General features: G+C 40.8%; 2 protein-coding genes across 6 annotated transcripts in view; one reads left to right on the top strand and one right to left on the bottom strand.

The window, feature by feature from the left end:
* The window catches only part of slc44a5b (solute carrier family 44 member 5b), a 59,615-nt gene extending 53,992 nt beyond the window's left edge, over nucleotides 1-5,623 (top strand). For 2 of the 4 annotated variants that reach the window (XM_035775586.2, XM_052527255.1), the window contains exon 23: nucleotides 2,278-5,623. In XM_035775586.2, the coding sequence (XP_035631479.1) occupies nucleotides 2,278-2,402 (125 nt within the window). In that variant the 3' untranslated portion in view covers nucleotides 2,403-5,623. Of the gene's footprint in view, nucleotides 1-367; nucleotides 1,907-2,277 lie in introns of those variants that run through there. The other 2 variants (XM_035775602.2, XM_052527259.1) reach the window with 1 other exon arrangement.
* A 44-nt stretch (nucleotides 5,624-5,667) lies between these two features.
* Nucleotides 5,668-20,857, bottom strand: LOC118387325 (LIM/homeobox protein Lhx8). 2 transcript variants are annotated; one of them, XM_035775558.2, is made up of 8 exons: nucleotides 20,649-20,857; nucleotides 19,371-19,517; nucleotides 19,049-19,170; nucleotides 18,404-18,624; nucleotides 17,704-17,807; nucleotides 17,331-17,426; nucleotides 7,063-7,252; nucleotides 5,668-6,356 (listed from the first exon to the last, which is right to left on the bottom strand). In XM_035775558.2, exons 1-8 carry the CDS (start codon nucleotides 20,721-20,723, stop codon nucleotides 6,277-6,279), a joined length of 1,035 nt encoding a protein of 344 aa, XP_035631451.1. In that variant the 5' UTR covers nucleotides 20,724-20,857; the 3' UTR covers nucleotides 5,668-6,276. The 2 variants fall into 2 exon arrangements, with proteins under 2 accessions (XP_035631451.1, XP_035631458.1); XM_035775565.2 differs by lacking the exon at nucleotides 20,649-20,857 and adding an exon at nucleotides 19,867-20,041.
* Between the last annotated feature and the right edge of the window lie 216 nt (nucleotides 20,858-21,073).

Genomic DNA, 21,073 nt, shown 5'->3' with positions numbered 1-21,073 from the left:
GGTAATTATTGTTTTACCAATTAAATTGTTTCTATCACGTGTTCTTACAGTGAAGAACTAGTGAAGACTATTAAATGATTTGAATTGTATGGAGACTGTGTTATTTGCATGTCCTCTGTCAAACCTTGCCTTGGCTGCACTCTAATCACTGAACGAGATGGTTATAATTCACTGGCCATTTTGGCTGACTTGAACCATCCTAAACTTTTCTCCTAATTAATTTTGCTGCTTGACTTTCTAAATCGTTTGGCTCTGCTAACTCCTTTCTCTCGTATTCTCTCTTTCTGCCTTCCTACCTACATGTTGTCTGCTCCTCTCCTCCTTCTCCTCTGTGGCAATGCTTCCTATCCCGTGGGGCCCGGTTAAGGTGAAGACCTGGAGAGGAACGACGGCTCGCCCCTCAAGCCATTTTACATGTCCCCTCAATTGCACCGAATCCTCCGCAGAGAGCAGGGCTCCAAACTCTATGCTGCCTCCTGATAGGCCACCACGCTGAACATCTGCCTAGTGACAGGCCAGAACACTGACTCGCTGAAGGACTGGCCCATTCACCGTCTGTGTGGGAGTGTTTGTGGTCTGGAGCATACTAGAGCAGAGCCTAATGGTTGGGCTGGACTCCAGACTGGCCAGGACTGACCAGAGAGGCCTTGGCAGGACATGGCAGAGCCCAAGAGGGTGGTGTATGTGGGTGGGGGTTATGTCTATTCAACTTCCTCCCTCTCGCCGCCACCGCCGTTGATACTTCTGATACTTGCCTTTTTTCCTCTGTCGTGCTTCTGACCCTTTCTTTCTCTGCCGTGCCGACACTGCTGATCTCTGCCTTACTTGGAGAGCGCTGCAGCAGCACAGTGGACGTGTGTGTGTGTGTGTGTGTGTGTGTGTGTGTGTGTGTGTGTGTGTGTGTGTGTGTGTGTGTGTGTGTGTGTGTGTGTGTGTGTGTGTGTGTGTGTGTGTGTGTGTGTGTGTGTGTGTGTGTGTGTGTGTGTGTGTGAGACAAGGGTGAAATGGCCATTAGCCCAACACATAGCAAGAGGCACACATACTGCAAAAGGAGATCTCTGTATTTCGGATGCAATTGGTGTACTTTTTCAGATGGTCAAGACATTATGGCGTTGTGGGGTGGCACAGTACGAGGGCACCCCCTTCTGAAACTACTGTGTTTGTGCAACGGTTATATGTACTGTCATGTTTAAGGTGAAGTTGCCCTTAGACGCTGATCTTGGGTTGGTCTGTTTAGGATTGGGGGAGGTTTTACCCAACCTCAGAGCTGTTTTAGGACCTCGTGTGTGGAAAATAACTTCGAGGTGGCTTTTCTGTCAAGCATGATTGTTGTTTTGGCTGTTTATGCTTAACATTAGGTGAAGAGGCACTTTTGGTCCACCATATTTATTGACACTGTTACAGATACTTCTACAGAGTCCTGGGCGCAAGAACACTGCTCCAAACTTAACGTGTAACGCTTCATAGATGAACGCACCCACGAGTCTACAGAGTCACAGACACTTGTAGGACGGTTTGGTTTAACAATCCTTGATATGCTGTAAGTGACAGATATAATGTTGACCAGCGAAGGTTCAAGAATTCTTGTACACACGGATGCTGATGCTAAAAGAATGAGATTTGAATAGACCCTGACACGTTTCAGGAATTCCCGAATGCAGTTGCTAGTAAAAACGTGCCTAATTCTACATGGGAGAAATGTTCCTCTTTGTTGGTCGTGTGGTTTTACATTCTAACGCCGAGAACCGTTTCTAAAAGAAATACCGTTTCTACAAGGATGTTAAAGCCATTTTTACTCCTTTTATATGGAATAGTAGTGCTGTTTTTAATACTAGGTACTGTAACTCGCGTCTGTTTTGGAGGGTTTTTAATGTTTTTGTACAGCGGCACTCTTTTGTATCGATGACTCCATTTTTTTTTTTTTTTTTTGGGGGTTGTTTTTGTGAAAGGTTCAATTATAGCACAACTCTTGGGTAATTGATATCTTAATTTGTATTAAACAGAGGGTTTATTAAATATTTACATTGACACTGGGTTTGTGGTATTGCACAGGATTTGGGGAAGACCTGTTGTCAAACAATGGTAATAAAAGATGGTTTGGTTGGGATCAAGTGGATTTTATGAAACCGTGCTTTGAGAGTAAGTATGAAAAATGAGTTTGGCATTTCAAATAGATTTGTAGGAATATGACTGTGTTAGAGAATGCTTAATGGTAGGTTAAGGGGTATGTAACATAGTGTCTGTGGTATGTGACTGGCTGTGTGTTCCTGTCCTTAGTGGTGGATCTGGAGGTGAACAGCGGCTCTGCTGCCAGACCCTTCTACATGAGCAGCACCCTGAGACAAATTCTCGACAAGAAGAACAGCAAGAGGAGGAAAGACAAGCGAGAGCGGGGAAGATGAGAAGAGAGGAACGGATACAGGGTGACTGGAGGAGACCGAGGCAGGAGAGGTGATGGAGATTAGGGGGAAGGCACCGGTGCATGATGTAGAGATGGAAGACAAGACTATTCTAATCCTGGTCCATATTGTACCTGATACCATTATTATTATGCTCTGTGGACATAATATGTGAATTGTCTTATCTTGCCTTACAGTACTTGGATGTACTAACAAACTTATCACCATGAATGCACAATGACAACAGTGCAGTTAGCTTAACTCTGGCCAAATCGTGCATTTAAAGGCAACTGCAAGTTCTTGGTTTTACCAATGTACTGTGAAGCACTTACTTGAGGGAACAGCGAAGTGTACATTTGTATAATAATATTTTGCACCACATGCTACCTGTCAGCAGGCCCGTGTCACTCTGTATGCAGGAACTCAAACCAGCCACAAGATGGCACTGTTTAAGGTGATCATCTTAAAGGTCCAGTACAGCGGTTTTTAATCGCAATATCAAATCATGTCTGGGTAACAATTTAGGTACGTTACTGTGGTTTCAATTAAAGTGGTCAAAGAGACACAAAAGTAGCTTCTTAGCGAAAGAGCAACTTCTCAAGCAAGAATTATGCTGGGACTGGTCTGAGTTGGGAGGGGGAAACCAGCTTTTATTGGCAGAGAGGTTAGGAACTCTCGTTCTTATTGGTCTATTAGCTCATTTGTCACCTGGTGGTGTCACCAGGCAGGCCAAAACTCCATCCCACCAAAACAGGAAATATAAATGTTGATTGCACTGGGCCTTTTAAGAAACCTCCCAAGAGGTTACACCAAGACAGCTGAGTGAAGGGCTGCTTGGGTGAATACTGTACATGAAATGTCCGTAGTTACCATGTATAATTATGCTCTTCAAGCTCCTTGGAGCACTAACTTTTATTTTCTCCTATTGAGAAAGCTATTTGCCATACATTGTCCATTGTGCTAATGTCTCGTTGTAGCAACCTTCTAACTTGTCCAATTGTAAGAATGTAATAAGCCCTACAATTAGGTGCTTCAGTAAGTGCCAAAGAGCAACGGAAATCAGCAGGAATGCAGCGTCGAGGACCCTTACCTGTATGTATTGGATTCTAGCCACCGTTGACCATAAATCACAGTGTTACAAATGATGTTTCCCTCTTGTATGCCATTCAAAGTTTTTGGTCCCATTCCTTCTTTGTGCAGCAGCACTGTGGGGACAGATCATGTGCCATTACTACGTCTGTCCCATAGTGGCATCACTGCCAGTATCAGAGATGGAGCATTCTTTCCTACTGGTATACAGTACAGTAGCACATGCCCATACATGCACACGCCAATACCATTTTTGTTATTGAAATTCGACCTGTGTAAGGGCACAACAACTGTATGATCGTGTAAATATGGAAGTAATGCACATCCGAGAATAATTTGAATGGATTACTACAGGCGCCTGTGTTTTCTTCTCTCCCTGTTATTGCCATGAAAGAACAGTCCCGCTTTAATGCAACGATGCCAATAAACTATCTATGCCTATGCTATAGTATGTACAGTGCCTTCAGACAATATTCACACCCCTTGACTTCTTCCACATTTTGTTGTGTTACAAAGTGGGATTCAAATGGATTTAATTGTCATTTTTGTCAACGATCTACACTAAATAATCAGTAAGTGAAGGAACATTTTGAGAGAATGCCAAGAATGTGCAAAGTTGTCAAAGGCAACAGGTGGCTACTTTGATATAAAATATATCTTGTTTTGTTTAACACTTTTTTTTGTGTGGTTACTACATGATTCCATATGTGTTATTTCATAGTTTTGACATCTTCACTATTATTCTACAATGTAGAAAATAGTCAAATAAAAGAAACTCTTGCATGAGTAGGTGTGTCCAAACTTTTGACTGGTACTGTAAGTGAATTATTGCAGACAGGATGCATATTTTTTTATTCTGTACACACTTCCTTCTTTTCACTCATTTAGGTTAGTATTGTGGAGTAACTACGATTTTCTCCTATCACAGCCATTAAACTCTGTAACTGTTTTAAAGTCACCATTGGCCTCATGGTGAAATTCCTAACGGTTTCCTTCCTCTCCGGCCACTGAGTTTGGAAGGACGCCTGTATCTTTGTAGTGACTGGGTTTATTGATACACCACCCAAAGTGTAATGATTAATTGCACCATGCTAAAAGAGATATTCAATGTCTGTTTTTTGTTTTTTTGTTTGTTTTTACATATCTACCAATAGGTGCCCTTCTATGCCTGGCATTGGAAAACCTCCCTGGTCTTTGTGATTGAATCTGTGTTTTGAAATTCACTGCTCGACTGAGGGATCTTCAAGATAATTGAACTTTGGGGTACAGAGATGAGGTAGTCATTAAAGTATATTTTTACTCCTGAACTTTTTAGTTTTGCCATAAGGGGTTGAGTACTTATTGACTCAAGACATTTCAGCTTTTCATTTTTTATGAATTTGTAAACATTTGTAAAAACACAAGTCCACTTTGACATTATGGGGTATTGTGTGTAAGCCAGTCAATTTGACATTCCGGCTGTAACGCAACAAAATGTGGAAAAGGCAAGGGGTGTGAATACGCTCTGAAGGCACTGTACAAATGAATACACCGTCTGTAGAGTCGTATCTTTTTACTCGCCCGTTCATTTCCATCGCCGTGTGGAAGAACACTACCTTTTGACAAATCGGACAAGGAGGTCAATAAGAGGAATCCCTCCCTCTTTGGGTGAATTCTGTGAATTCGTTTTGGTTTACCACCGTCAACGAGTAGACGCACGTAAAAGCTCACGGTTAGTGTGTGCCTACATTCCCCTCTACCTCTCAAGGACGTTGCGTGGACGGATCACAAATAGCACGGCGACAAGGCTCCAAAAGACTCGGAGAGCGTGCCGGACATGTCTGTGACTGATGCATACACTATGCCTACTGTATCTTCTCTCCAATGGTAGATTCCTAACTTTGTTCAGTGATGTTTTTTTTATGTAAAGAATTTTGCATATCTATGCTTTATTTTAAACAACAGTGAGTATGTATGAATGTTTGGACTGTATATAAGAATATTATATAACAAGAATATTTGTTTGGGGTTTGCTTTTTTTTTTTAAACTTATAAATTGATGCTAATCAACCATTGGTGCCTTATTGAGTATATGGAGGGGCCTTCCATGCCATGTATCGATCTCAAAATATGTCCATTACATTTATGACTGAGTCCATTTTCACCGTTTAGCTCGGCTTCATTGTGGTTGTTGTTGTGAGTCGAAACTGGTCACTATTCTATAAAGTAATTTTGTCAATAGACATTTATTTTCTTAATCACATACAATAAATACATGAAACAACAATAATTTAAAATACTGATGTACAAATAATTAATCGTTTAAGATAAACTTCACAATGGTTTGTCAATGGCAGTCTAGTCGTCCCCCCTTAGATAAAAGCTTGGCATCATACTGTGGCACTTTGCAATAAATACACAAAGCTCTGTACACACTACAGTTATCCAACTGATGTATAAAGTATGACACAATGGTTGTGATGCAACTCATATTTGTATTGTACAAAAAATAGTTTGTATGCACAAACGTGTTTACTCAACCATTGTACTTGTGTGTATATTTTTGGAAGTAAAAAAAAAACTGCTGTATCAACCGTTGTGACAAATGCATTGAACATCAATTGTACAACTTAAGTGTGTGTATGGGGCCCCTTTCAGACAGGTAAGGCTTCTAACATGACCCTTACTGACAAGTCACATGAAATGTTACACTTAATTAATTTGTTAAGAAGAAACCTACTAGGCTGAAGATCCCTGGTGGTGTGTGAGGCTCTGGCAAATTGTGTGTGCGTGTGTGTGTGTGTCTTGCTCAGGCGTGGGTCACAGGAAGGGAGGTCATGGCGTGGGGGGGCAGCAGGGGATGGAACAGCATAGACTGAGGGGAGTGCACTGTGGAGATAGAGGACAAGCATGAGACACTAATAATACATCCATCACTACTTTATAGTGCACTACTCTGGTCTTATAGGGCACATAGAGCTCTGGTCAAAAGTAGGGGCACTATATAGGGAATATGGTGCCATTAGGGACATATCCCATGTTGAAAAAAATATTTTGTCAAAGCCCTAATATCTCTTCTATTAAATCTGTTTCTATAATAAATAAAAAAACAGAACTAAAATCTTGAGTAATTGGGTCAGATACTCGACCCATTCCGAAACGTTAAGCTTGAAATCATTGCTAGAAATACCCACTCCCACTTGAAGCACCACCATCACCCAATCCTGATACGTCCAAATAACCAGTGGCAGAAAACCAGAGCACCGGGGATACTGTCTCTTTTTAAGTCATCGCAACCCACAGTCTCTTGACAGACAACTTTAAATGATACCATTTATGTTCCAGTCTGTCCAGAAGAGATTACTGCTCCTATAACTCTATTTGACTGCTAAACACACTGCAGCCCAGAGATATACTCATATGTCTTTATATATGGCTCTGGTGCAGCCTATTGTATATCCCAAATGGCGCCCTATTCACTTTATAGTGCACTACATTTGACCGGGGCTGATAGGGCCAAAAAAGTAGTGCATTATAAAGGGACTAGGGTGCCATTTGGGGTGCAAGCTATCTCGCGGGCTATCTCTCAGCTTACCATCGATGTAGGAGTGCAGCGCGGTGAGCATGGAGCCCTCTGTGGTGCCGTAGGCTGTGTACTGCAGCTCTTCTGGGGCCGGGGTGGGCTGGGAGTGGCGACCGGGCTGCAGGGAGGACAGGGGGGTGGCTGAGGAGTGGTTGGGGCTTACATGCTTCTTATGGCGCGCTCTGCAGTTCTGGAACCAAACCTGGATTGGATATAAGATGTGTCATGTTTTAGTACTGGCATTCAATAGTGACACACTTAGTTAACCCTCATATACTTACTACCTACCGACTGGGGGTCATTTTAGGGTGGTTTGTTTAATTACTCAAATTTTTCATGACTGTGTCAATCAACTTGTTCTTAATAAATCCATATAATTGTTTAGCGTTTCTGTATCAATATGGACTTTTGGGGTAATTTTGACCCCAGCCAAAAGGACCAAATTCTGCCTTACACTCTTAGGGAAAAAAGTAGAACCATACAGGGTTCTTCGGTTTGTCTCCATAGGGGAACACTTTTTGGTGCTGGGTAGAATACTTTGCAGAGGGTTCTAAAACCCTATATGTAGGGTTCTTCAAATAACCCCTTTATATGGTTCTACCTAGAACACTCTAAGAAGGGTTCTAACAAGAACCAATTTATCTTTGGAGTTCTTCCTAGAACCCTCTATAAACGGTTCCACCAGCCTTATTAGCCTTTAAAATTGTATTGTACTGTATTGTACTGTATGTCATAAGGCCTTTCTTTGAGGGCCTAGTTATACCCTAACACAGAGGTGTTAGGAATCCCCTGGTTGACAGGCCACATCGGGCCTGCAAGTCACATTGTGCTGGCTTTCAAAGTGATGTGTAATTCCTATTGGAATCCAGCCAGAGTTAGGGTATCCAACAAGTGGATTTGTTAATCACCCACAACCTGCAGTCAGAATGACTGCCAAGGTAGGGAAGATTAGATAATTGAGGTAGTCTCAGTATTCAAACTGTAACAACAAACTCAGTAACTGGTGCAATAAATCCAATTACTGACAGATTGGATTAGTTTAGAAAACGGTATGTTATTGATCTTTGTGTAGCATTAAATTAATCAGCCAATCAATGTGCATGGAAAAACACAGCTATTACTTAAGCAATAAGGCTAAGGGCTGTTCTTATGTACGACGCAACACGGAGTGCTAGGACACAGCACTTAGCCGTGGTATATTGGCCATATATCACAAACCCATGACGTGCCTTATTGCTATTATAAACTGGTTACCAATATAATTAGAGCAGTAAAAATAAAACTGTTGTCATACCGATGTTATACGATCTGATAAACCCCAGCTTTCAGCCAATCAGCATGCAGGGCTTGAACCACCCAGTTTACAAAGTAAAAGAAAATCTCCCTGCAATAGAGCATGGTGGGAAATATAATTCATGGTTCTATGTGAAACCCTTCTTCCCTTTCAAACCTACCCTAACCACCGCGTTTAACCATGGGAAAGAGGTCTGGGAATATGGATGAATATAAAAAGTGTAGTTATTCCCTCCGGAAGGCAATCAAACAAGAGAAAAGCCGGTATAGGGACAAAATGAAGTTGCAATTCAACGGCTTAGACACGAGACGTATGTGGCAGTGTCTGTCTACAGGAAATCACAGACTACAAAAATAAAACCAGCCACGTCACAGACACCGACGTCACGCTTCCAGACAAAATCAACACCTTCTTTGCCCACTTTGAGGACAATACAGTGCCACCGTCGCGGCCTGCTAACAAGAACTGTGCCTCCCCCCTCACTCCGTGGCCAACGTGAGTAAAACATTTAAATGTGTTAACCCTCGCAGGGCTGCTGGCCCAGACGGCCTCCCTAGCCGCGTCCACAGAACATGCACAGACCAGCTGGCTGGTGTGTTTACTGACATATTCAATCGCTCCCTATCCCAGTCTGCTGTCCCCACATGCTTCAAGATGGCAACCATTGTTCCTGTACCCAAGAAGGCAAAGATAACTGAATTAAATGACTACTGCCCCCGTAGCACTCACTTCTGTCATCATGAAGTGCTTTGAAAGACTAGTCAAGGATCATATCACCTCCACCTCACCGGCCACCCTAGACCCACTTCAGTTTGCATACCGCCCAACTGGTCCACAGACGATGCAATCGCCATCACACTGCACACTGCCCTATCCCATCTGGACAAATGGAATACCTATGTAAGAATGCTGTTCATTGACTACAGCTCAGCATTCAACACCATAGTACCCTCTAAGCTCATTATCAAGCTGGAGGCCCTGGGCCTCAACCCCGCCCTGTGCAATTGGGTCCTGGACTTTGATGGGCCGCCCCCAGGAGGTGAAAGTAGGAAACAACATCTCCACCTCGCTGACCCTCAACACCGAGGCCTCACGAGGGTGTGTGCTCAGCCCCCTCCTGGACTCCCTGTTCACCCACGACTGCGTGACCACGCACGTCTCCAACTCAATCATCAAGTTTGCAGACGACACAACAGTAGTGGTGGACGTGATTACCAACAATGACGAGACAGCCTACAGGGAGGAGGAGAGGGCACTCGGAGTGTGGTGTCAGGAAAACAACCTCTCACTCAACGTCAACAAAACAAAGGAGATTATTGTGGACTTCAGGAACAGTAGAGGGAGCACCCCCCTATCCACATCGAAGGGACTGCAGTGGATAAAGTGGGAAGTTTTAGGTTCCTCTGTGTACACATCAACGACAAACTGAAATGGTCCACCCACACAGACAGTGTGGTGAAGAAGGCACAACAGCACCTCTTCAATCTCAGGAGGCTGAAGAAATTTGGCTTATCACCCAAAACCCTGACTAACTTATACAGATCCACAATCGAGAGCATTCTGCCGGGCTGTATCACAGCCTGGTACGGCAACTGCACTGCCCTCAACCGCAAGGCTCTCCAGAGGGTGGTGTGGTCTGCAAAACGCATCAACGGGGGCAAACTACCTGCCCTCCATGACACCTACAGCACCCAATGTCACAGGAAGGACAAAAATATCATCAAAGACAACAACCACCCGAACCGCTGGCTGTTCACCCCGCTACCATCATGAAGGCGAGGTCAGTACAGGTGCATCAAAGCTGGGACCAAGAGACTGAAAAACTGCTTCTATCTCAAGGCCATCAGACTGCTAAACAGTAATCACTAACTCAGAGAGGCTGCTGCCTACATGGAGACCCTGGTCACTTTAACAAATTGATCACTAGTCACTTCAAACAATGCAACTGATTAATAATGTTTACATATCTTACACTACTCATATAATATGTATACACAGTGGGGCAAAAAAGTATTTAGTCAGCCACCAATTGTGCAAGTTCTCCCACTTAAAAAGATGAGAGAGGCCTGTAATTTTCATCATAGGTACACTTCAACTATGACAGACAAAATTAGAAAAAAAATCCAGAAAATCACATTGTAGGATTTTTAATGAATTTATTTGCAAATTATGGTGGAAAACAAGTATTTGGTCACCTACAAACAAGCAAGATTTCTGGCTCTCAAAGACCTGTAACTTCTTCTTTAAGAGGCTCCTCTGTCCTCCACTCGTTACCTGTATTAATAGCACCTGTTGGAACTTGTTATCAGTATAAAAGACACCTGTCCACAACCTCAAACAGTCACACTCCAAACTCCACTATGGCCAAGACCAAAGAGCTGTTAAAGGATACCAGAAACAAAATTGTAGACCTGCACCAGGCTGGGAAGACTGAATCTGCAATAGGTCAGCAGCTTGGTTTGAAGAAATCAACTGTGGGAGCAATTATTAGCAAACTAAAGACATACAAGACCACTGATAATCTCCTTCGATCTGGGGCTCCACGCAAGATCTCACCCCGTGGGGTCAAAATGATCACAAGAACGGTGAGCAAAAATCCCAGAACCACACGGGGGGACCTAATGAATGACCTGCAGAGAGGACCAAAGTAACAAAGCCTACCATCAGTAACACACTACGCCGCCAGGGACTCAAATCCTGCAGTGCCAGACCTGTACCCTGCTTAAGCCAGTACATGTCCAGGCCCGTCTGAAGTTTGCTAGAGAGCATTTGGATGATCCAGAAGAAGATTGGGAGAATGTCATATGGTCAGATGAAACCAAAATATAACTTTTTGGTAAAAACTCAACTCGTCGTGTTTGTAGGACAAAGAATGCTGAGTTGCATCCGAAGAACACCATACCTACTGTGAAGCATGGGGGTGAAACATCATGCTTTGGGGCTGTTTGTCTGCCAAGGGACCAGGACGACTGATCCGTGTAAAGGAAAGAATGAATGGGGCCATGTATCGTGAGATTTTGAGTTAAAACCTCCTTCCATCAGCAAGGGCATTGAAGATGAAACGTGGCTGGGTCTTTCAGCATGACAATGATCCCAAACACACCGCCCGGGCAACAAGGAGTGGCTTCGTAAGAAGCATTTCAAGATCCTGGAGTGGCCTAGCCTGTCTCCAGATCTCAACCCCATAGAAAATCTTTGGAGGGAGTTGAAAGTCTGTGTTGCCCAGCAACAGCCCCAAAACATTACTGCTCTAGAGGAGATCTGCATGGAGGAATGGGCCAAAATACCAGCAACAGTTTGTGAAAACCTTGTGAAGACTTACAGAAAACGTCTGACCTCTGTCATTACCAACAAAGGGTATATAACAAAGTATTGAGATAAACTTTTGTTATTGACCAAATACTTATTTTCCACCATAATTTGCAAATAAATTCATAAAAAAAATCCTACAATGTGATTTTCTGGATTTTCTTTCTCATTTTGTCTGTCATAGTTGAAGTGTACCTATCATGAAAATTACAGGCCTCTCTCGTATTTTTAAGTGGGAGAACTTGCACAATTGGTGGCTGACTAAATACTTTTTTGCCCCACTGTATTGTATTTTATACCATCTATTGCACCTTGCCTATGCCGCTCAGTCATCGCTCATCCATATATTTTTTTGTACATATTCTCATTCACAGGTAGTTGTTGGGGAATTGTTAGATAACTTGTTAGATATTACTGCACTGTCGGATCCAGAAGCATAAGCATTTCGCCACACTCGCATTATCATCTGCTAACCATCTGTATGTGACCAATAACATTTGATTTGATTTGAAATACTCCTCCTTGCCTTCCAAAGAATCATCAAATACCCTTTTTTTCTTCTTCCAAAAACAGTTCTTAATATTTTAAAGGTTCCTGGTAGAACCTTGTGCCTTACAAAGAACCCTTGACTTCCAAAAAGGGTTCTTCTGATCAAAAATGTTATTGGTAGAAACCTATCCCTCCACAAAGAACCCTTATGGGAACTATTTTTTCGAAGAGTGTAGTCATTTGATAAATAGGACCTTTATGTGAATCTAGGTTACTCTGGAGACTTAAATATCAAGTTATCCATACCACCAGAGAGTGGAGGGGGGACCTGCATCAGTGAATTTGACCAGATAGACCGATCATCTGCCGAGATATAGCACACCATGTACTCTTGTCTGACATTGTACTTTTCTATACCACGTTTCGTACGACTGTGTACAAAAGAAAAAGTTACTTTTTTTTTGCAATAAAAATCTGCCAACGGTATTCAACATCTGTCAATGGTATAAATATTTGATAGAACTGCACTACAGAGCTCAGAAGCACTCTGAATCTACAGAGAGCTGTATTGGTGTGTTTTCTCTGAAAAGTAGTTATTCTAGGCCAAATTTTTTAAAGTATTTTTAAGAAATCCAGGTTTCTTTGGAGACATAACATTCAGTTATACATGCGGTATCATCAGTGGGTGGAGGGGGCCCTGTATCAGTGATTTTGTCCAGATAGACAGATCATCTGCAGATATGGAGCACCTTATGTACTTTCCTATAGTTATACCAAGTTAGAACTATGCGTGACACTGTACAAAATCACCTTACATATATGCTTAGTTGCAGTCAAAACAGCTCATAAAAGTATTTCAGTGGTATGAATAATTGGTAGAACTGTAACACAGAAACCAGCAACCCTCTAAATGTATACAGTGCATTCGGAAAGTATTCAGACCCCTTGACTTTTTCCACATTTTGTTACGTTACGGTCTTATTCTAAAATGTGTTAAATACAAATTAAAATCCTCAATCTACACATAATACCCCATAATGACAAAGAAAAAACTGTTTTTTTTAGAAATGTTAGAAAATGTATTACAATTAAAAAACAGAAATACCTTGTTTACATAAGTTTTCAGACCCTTTGCTATGAGACTCGAAATTAAGCTCAGGTGCATCCTGTTTCCATTGATCATCCTTGAGATGTTTCTACAACTTGATTGGAGTCCACCTGTGGTAAATTCAATTGATTGGACATGATTTGAAAAAGCACACGCCTGTTCATATAAGGTCCTGCAGTTGACAGCGCACGTCAGCGCAGAAACCAAGCCGTGAGGTCGAAGGAATTGTCCATAGACCTCAGAGACAGGATAGTGTCAAGGAACAGATCTGGGGAAGGGTACGAAAACGTTTCTGCAGCATTGAAGGTCCCCAAGAACACAAGAAGTTGAAGGTCCCCAAGAAGTTTGGAACCACCAAGACTCTTCCTACAGCTGGCCAACCAGCCAAACTGAGCAATTGAGGGAGAAGGGCCTTGGTCAGTCGAGGTGACCAATAACCCAATGGTCATTCTGACAGAGCTCCAGAGTTCCTCTGTGGAGATGGGAGAACCGTCAAGAAGGACAACCATCTCTGCAGCACTCCACCAATCAGACCTTTATGGTAGAGTCGCAAATGCATGCCACTCCTCAGTAAAGGCACATGACAGCCCGCTTGGAGTTTGCCAAAAGGCACCTAAAGGACTCTCAGACCATGAGGAACCAGATTCTCTGGTCTGATAAATACAGGATTGAACTCTTTGGCCTGAATGCCAAGCGTCACGTCTGGAGGAAACCCGGCACCATCCCTACGGTGAAGCATGGAGGTGGCAGCATCATGCTGCGGAGATGTTTTTCAGAGGTAGGGACTGGGACACCAGTTGTGATTGAGGGAAAGATAAACGGAGCAAAGTACAGAGAGATTATTGATGAAAACCTTCTCCGGAGCGCTCAGGACCTCAGACTGGGTCGAAGGTTCACCTTTCAACAGGACAACGACCCTAAGCACACAGCCAGGATAACGCAAGAGTGGCTTTGTGACAAGTCTCTGAATGTCATTGAGTGGCCCAGCCAGAGCCCAAAATTGAACCCGATCGAACATCTATGGAGAGACCTGAAAATAGCTGTGCAGCGACACTCCACATCCAACCTGACAGAGCTTGAGAGGATCTGCAGAGAAAAATGTGAGAAACTACCCAAATACAGGTGTGCCAAGCTTGTAGCGTCATCTCCAAGAAGACTCGAGGCTGTAATCGCTGTCAAAGGTTCTTCAACAAAGTACTGAGTCAAGGGTCTGAATACTGAATACTCGTAAATGTGTTATTTCAGTTTTTGAAATTTTTAATACATTTGCAAACATTTCTAAACCTGATTTTGCTTTCTCATTATGGGGAATTGTGTATAGATTGATGAGGGGGAAAATTATTTAATCAATTTTAGAATAAGGCTAAAATGTAACAAAATGTGGGAAAAGTCAAGGGGTCTGAATACTTTCCGAATGCACTGTACATAGTGCTGTATTGGTGTTTACTCTCTGGAAAAAAAGTTATCATTTGGGAAATGTTATATAAATACCAGACTTCCTATAATATTGTCCAATATTCTATATGTACAACTTGTTATGGTATTTGGGTTGCTGTAACATTTGGTTTGAAGTGACTTGGGCATGATTTTTTGAAGCATCCTGCCATAGGTACTATGCCATAGGTTTTACTGCTGGCTGTGGGGTAAGTACTTAAAGAAAACTATGCCATATTCATGGTCATTGTCTCTCAGGATCAATGTATGAATAAATGTTTGTCAATAAAATGAAGTTTATTTCGAATTTTGGGGTTGTTTTTACCACATAAATATGATGTAATTAGTATTTACTTAAAAATTCTAAAAACGAAATGATACTACAATGAACTAATGCTAAATCTGATTTTTTTTGTACTGACAGTGCCTTCGGGAAGTATTCACACCCCTTGACTTTTTCCACATTTTGTTGTGTTACAGCCTGAATTTAACATGGATCAAATTGAGATGTGTTGTTACTGGCCTACACAGAATACCCCATAGTGTCGAAGTCGAATTATGTTTTTCAAAATTTGTACAAATTACAAAAACATTAAAAGCTAAAAAGTCAATAAGTATTCAAACCCTTTGTCATGGCAAGCCTAATATGTTCAGGAGTAAAGATTTGCTACATAATAAGTTGGACTCACTCTGTATGCAAGAATAGTGTTTAACATACTTTTTTTTAATGACTACCTCATCTCTTTACCCCACACATACGATTATCTTTAAGGTCCATCAGTCGAGCAGTGAATTTCAAACACAGATTCAATCACATAGACCAGGGAGGTTTTCCAATGCATCGCAGAAGGGAACCTATTGGTAGATATATAAACATTTTAAAAAGCAGACACTGAATATCCCTTTGAGCATGGTAAAGTTATTCATTACACTTTGGATGGTGTATCAATATACCCAGTCACTACAAAGATACAGGTATCCTTCCTAACTCAGTTGTCAGAGAGGAAGGAAACCACTCAGGGATTTCACCATGAGGCCAATGGTGACTTTAAGACAGTTACAGAGTCTTTCAGGATAAAAAAGAAATGGAATGGAGCTAAGGACAGGCAAAATCCTAGAGGAAAACCTGGTTCAGTCTGCTTTCCATCAGACACCTTTCAGCAGGACAATAACCTAAAAAAACAGGCCAAATCTACACTGGAGTTAGTTACCAAAATGACAGTGAATGTTCCTAAGTGGCCGAGTTACAGTTTTGAGTTACAGTTTTGACTTAAATCGTCTTGAAAATATATGTCAAGATCTGAAAATCGTTATCTAGCAAGGATCAACAACCAATTTGACAGAGCTTGAAGAATTTTGAACAGAATAAAGGGCAAATGTTCCAGAATTCAGGTGTGGAAAGCTCTTAGAAAGCTCTTACCCAGAAAGACTCACAGCTCTAATCGCTGCCAAAGGTGATTCTAACATGTATTGACTCAGGGGGTTGAATACTTATCTAATCAATATATATTAGTGTTTTATGTTTCATGAATTGTTTAGATGTTAGAATTTTTCGTCCACTTTGACATTAGAGAGTAGGCACTGTATGTGGATTGTATATATGACATTAGAGAGTATTTTGTGTAAGTTCAGTATTTTGTGTAAGTATATATATATAATATTTCCAAAGTACAATCCACATACAGTGCATTCAGAAAGTATTCACACCCCTTTACTTTTTCAACATTTTGTAGTGTTACAAAGTGGGATTACTTATTTAATTGTCATTTTTTGTCAAAGATCTACACAAAATACTCTCTAATGTCGAAGTGGTAGAATATATATATAATATATATATATTTCCAAAGTACAATCCACATACAGTGCCTTCAGCAAGTATTCACACCCCTTTACTTTTTCAACATTGTGTTGTGTGGGATTAAAATTGATTTAATTGTAATGTTTTGCCTTTTAAAATTATAAACTTGGATTAGCTAACACAACGCGCCATTGGAACACAGGATTGATGGTTGCTGGTAATGGGTCTCTGTACGCCTATGTAGATATTCCATTAAAAATCAGCTGTTTCCAGCTACAATAGTCATTTACAACATGAACAATGTCTACACTGTATTTCTGATGAATTTGATGTTATTTTAATTGACAAAATATTAGCTTTTCTTTTTAAAAACACAAGGACATTTCTAAGTGACCCCAAACTTTTGAACTGTAGTGTATATATTATACATTATTTTTTTGTTTTAACAAAATATGCTAATTAACTGTACTTTTACGAAACATTCTGTTTTCATGATTTTTTTTTATTGCTGATTTTTACATGTCTAATGGTGTTTCTTATTGGGTCAAAATGACCCCAGTTGGTAATCCATTTATGTCAAATATGTTGGTAGTATGAGGATTAAAGGGGAAATCTGAAATTCAAACAACAACAAAGCTGTCACCCCACCACTTGTTTTGGTAAACAGATGTACCAATCCCAGAATGCTGTTTTTGAGGAAATTTCGGGAAACCCAGAAGGGTGTTTTTCGTAGGTTGTTTTTCAACGTAACAAATCCTCAAAAATATTACGAATGAACTGCAGAAATTCAGTCATATCCTATTCTGATTAAGGCATGCGTTGATTAGAACTGTGTATGAATATCTAACCTGTATGACTCTCCTACTCAGGCCTGTCTGCTCTGCCAGCTTCTGCAGGGTCTGGGCATCTGGGTTGTTGTCCTGGGCAAACTGGGCCTGCATCACCTGGAGGGGTCATAAGGTCTAAAGAGGTCAATCACATGTGGTCATCCATTGTTCCTCACTTAGCCTGAACCCATTGACTGGGAACAGTCAGACACTATTGACAATTAATGCTTGCCAAGCAGAATTTATGCTCCCATTAAGATTTGAAATCTCAATAGAACAAACCTGTGGCATTAATCCATATTGAACCAAAATTCAATATCCAGCTATCTCACAATGCTATGTAATATATATTGTGGCTATGTTTCGGAGAGATTGACAGTACGGTGATACTCACCTGTAATTGGTCAGCGGTGAAGCTGGTGCGCGCTCTTTTCGACGGCTTGGGCTGATTCACTTCCTGTTCTGTTGGCATCGCCCCCTCTAGGTTCACACCACTTCCTGATTAGAGATGATGGATCTTCTTAATTAATGAGCTCATAATCATAATACTCGACATGGCAAGCATAAAACAATAATATTAAAGCTTATCTTGTTTATTGACATCTATACACCAAATGGCTTCTTATCTGAGAAATGGGAAGTTACTTTTGTTCCCTATCAGAGACAATAGGCAGTTTTTATTTTATTTTAAATCAATTGACAAACTAATTTAGGCTGTTTTATTATAAATGTCAAGGGGCTTTATCTTTTGGTTGATGTATTTTACAGTATAGTAAAGGTATACATATATATGATCAATTTGACCAGAAATTATGAATCAAAGACAATGCATTAATCGTATTATTATTTCCTCAGTGGTTTCCAGAAAGTAAGAAAGTAAGAAACACTTTGAACATCATCTATTTTGTTAGTACTACTTATTTAGTTAGACTCCACCTGACCTATGTTGATAATAAACAAACATTAGTACATGTTTGAATTGACAAAGATTGCTGCTTTTCATAATGGTTATTCGATTTAATTTCCATCATAATTCAGGTCGCTATACCCGCATAAGTTCTAATATTTGTATTACTCTGCTGCAGAATGCTCACCTTTCTCCACGGCGCGTTTCAGGTTGTCCAGCATACAGTCGTAGTGGACACGACACAGCACTTTCTCCTCCACCAGGGCAAACTCTTCCCCCGTGGACAGCTGCCTCTTACAGGAGAAACAGGCGAAACACGCCAGGTGGTACACGTTTCCCTTCGCCCGGCGGACCCAGTCTGTAGAGTGGATATTTCGACCGCAGCACGCGCACCATGTTCCATATCTTCTGTAATAAATAGTCTACAGGTTTTAATAGTCAGGCAAATACTCGCCATTGCGGTTAGATTGTGGTTTAGTCGTGGAATTAAATGCTAAATCAAATAAAAGGACATCATAAATAGCATATTGACTTATTGACCCCCCTCCGCTGTAACTATTCCCAAGGTCGTTGCTGTAAATGAGAATGTGTTCTCAGTCAATTTACATGGAAAATTAAGGGTAAAATATATATTTTTTAAATGTAGCCGCAACATGCTATCCAATCTTGTAAATAATATGCTACAAATAAATTATGATATGTTTATTTATTGATGTATTATTTATGCCAAATACGATGATGTGAACACGCATAGAAATGCCTTACATTAAAACAAATAAATAATAAATAACTTGATTGTATCGTTTATGTATTCTAGAACAATTTCAAATACCTAAAGTAGTCCAATTTGCAAAAGACCTCTTTTTCTTTGATGTAACAACTTGTATGACTGCCAAGCGATGTTTGGCACACGCTACAGGAGAGACAACGCACATGCCAGCACAAGTCGTTAACCTATGAAAAAAAACATACAGTAATGAAATAACAAGAATATTCTTACGTTATTTAGTAGTAGGCTAATGCTAATAGAAAACGTGACTATTGTTGTACAGTAAGTCGACTAAAATCAATACAAAAAGGTACAAGCTATGCACGAAAATGACCACCCCAAGAAAATATGAAACGTTGCAACAAGATGCAATCACAAATGTTACCTTCAGCAAGTATTTATCCAAAATGTCCTCACTGCAACTTGCACAAACAGTTCTACCCAACAGAGGTGCAGACACCATCGCCTGGAGCGACGGGGAGGATGAGCCGAGGGAGCAGGAATCGTCACCCAAAACTTCCACCGGTGTGCCCTGAATAGAACAACATACCGCGGTTAAGACGCAGGTTCTGCGGAATATTACTTTATACACCTGCTAACAAAATCGTTGGCGCAAATTACGCATTAGTGCCAGTTACTAATGCGGGAATTAGACGTCTCAGGTTATCCGGTTCATTCCAATTATTCTTATTATTTGCTAAATGACTTTTTTAAAACATTATTTTGACAGGCTCATGCGATTGAAACAAAACAAACAAACATCTCTACCTTTATAATTTAAAAATAATCGCATGTGAGTAGCCTAGTGCATGGCGAATTTGTAAGCAAAACATATGTTTTAGTTAGCAAATTATTCATCAGATCAAATTAGGAAATTTTACCATTCGAATTTCTCTCCTGCCCTCTCTCCACCTACTGATAACCTCTACGTCGCCTTTGCAATCTTCACACATGACTACAAGCTATAGGAACAGGGGATTTTGGTCTGTCACACTCAGCGACTTTAAAAAAAAAACCTCCCCAAACTACATCCCATAACTATCATCCTCTTCACCTTTTAACATGACAACCCCAGCGATTATCAAAATTACATTTAAAAAGGGAAGGATAGCCATTACTTTAGAAAAAAAAAACAGGCGACACTTGAGGTAATAGTTATCAAATGTGCATTATGCTCTTGAGATTTGCATTTGGGGATTTTGAACAGCTTAGCACATCGCTTGACTCCCCAACGTATCAATTTCGCATGTCAATCAAAACCAGCGCGAGGTAGACAGGGAAAGGGAATTGATTTATTTAATAACACCAATTAATTTTGACACAAACGTTTGCCTGGGACAACCTAAAGGTGAAGAGGTCTCATTAACTACTTGAGTTTTCTTAATTGCTGAATATTTAGGAAGTGAAAACACTGAACCTGCCGCTATATAAGACGGACAATATAATGTTGACAGGTATAATTGCCAAAGTAATTTCAAGCAATTCTATTTCAACCCCTTTTGTTATCATTTTGCGCACTTTTTTTTACAATACACCTATAGCTATATCTTTGCAGGCTGCGGTAAAAGGATGGCCCAATTCTTGTTCCGATGAAAGCAGAATCTGTGACGCATCCTTTTCTTTTTTAAGTAGGTTAGTCCTAGGCTAGAAAAACAGAACTTACCCCATCGTTGGAAACGTTTTCATTCTCGTCAACAACATTGCAACATTCTAATTTCTGTTCACTTTTCCAGTGCATTTAAAATGTAATTATCGGTAGTGCGCTAAACAACCCAACAGCAACTTCCTGACAGTTTCAAATGTCAATATCCCTTTCAAGAGTTGTTACATTTGTGGTAAGATTATTCCTTTTGTCTCCTTCGACTCCGCGAATAGCCTACTTATAGATTTAGCCTATACCAACCCAGGAGGTTTTGTTTTCTTGAGGGAGGGACATAATTCATATTTCCGTCTGCTTTGGCCGCGCCTACTGTCAAATATTCACTATCGTTTAAAAAAAAAAAATAGGCCTACTGTATAAGCCTAGGAGGAGGAAAATGCCATTCAATGGCATATAATTAACCCAAAAGGACTATTCTAATTGGTGCC

Source organism: Oncorhynchus keta, chromosome 1 (genome assembly GCF_023373465.1).
Source record: "Oncorhynchus keta strain PuntledgeMale-10-30-2019 chromosome 1, Oket_V2, whole genome shotgun sequence".
Lineage (NCBI taxonomy): Eukaryota > Metazoa > Chordata > Actinopteri > Salmoniformes > Salmonidae > Oncorhynchus > Oncorhynchus keta.
Note: the sequence above shows the minus strand (reverse complement) of the source record. Positions and strands in the feature narration are given on the sequence as shown.

Bases quoted from the DNA above. Each gene is read 5' to 3' on its own strand.
- LOC118387325 (XM_035775558.2), bottom strand. From the start codon at position 20,723: ATGCACTGGAAAAGTGAACAGAAATTAGAATGTTGCAATGTTGTTGAC. The intron at 19,518-20,648 runs GTAAGTTCTGTT...TGTTCTATTCAG, and splicing joins AAAACGTTTCCAACGATGGG to GGCACACCGGTGGAAGTTTT. The intron at 7,253-17,330 runs GTTAGATATTCA...TATCCAATCCAG, and splicing joins TGAGTAGGAGAGTCATACAG to GTTTGGTTCCAGAACTGCAG.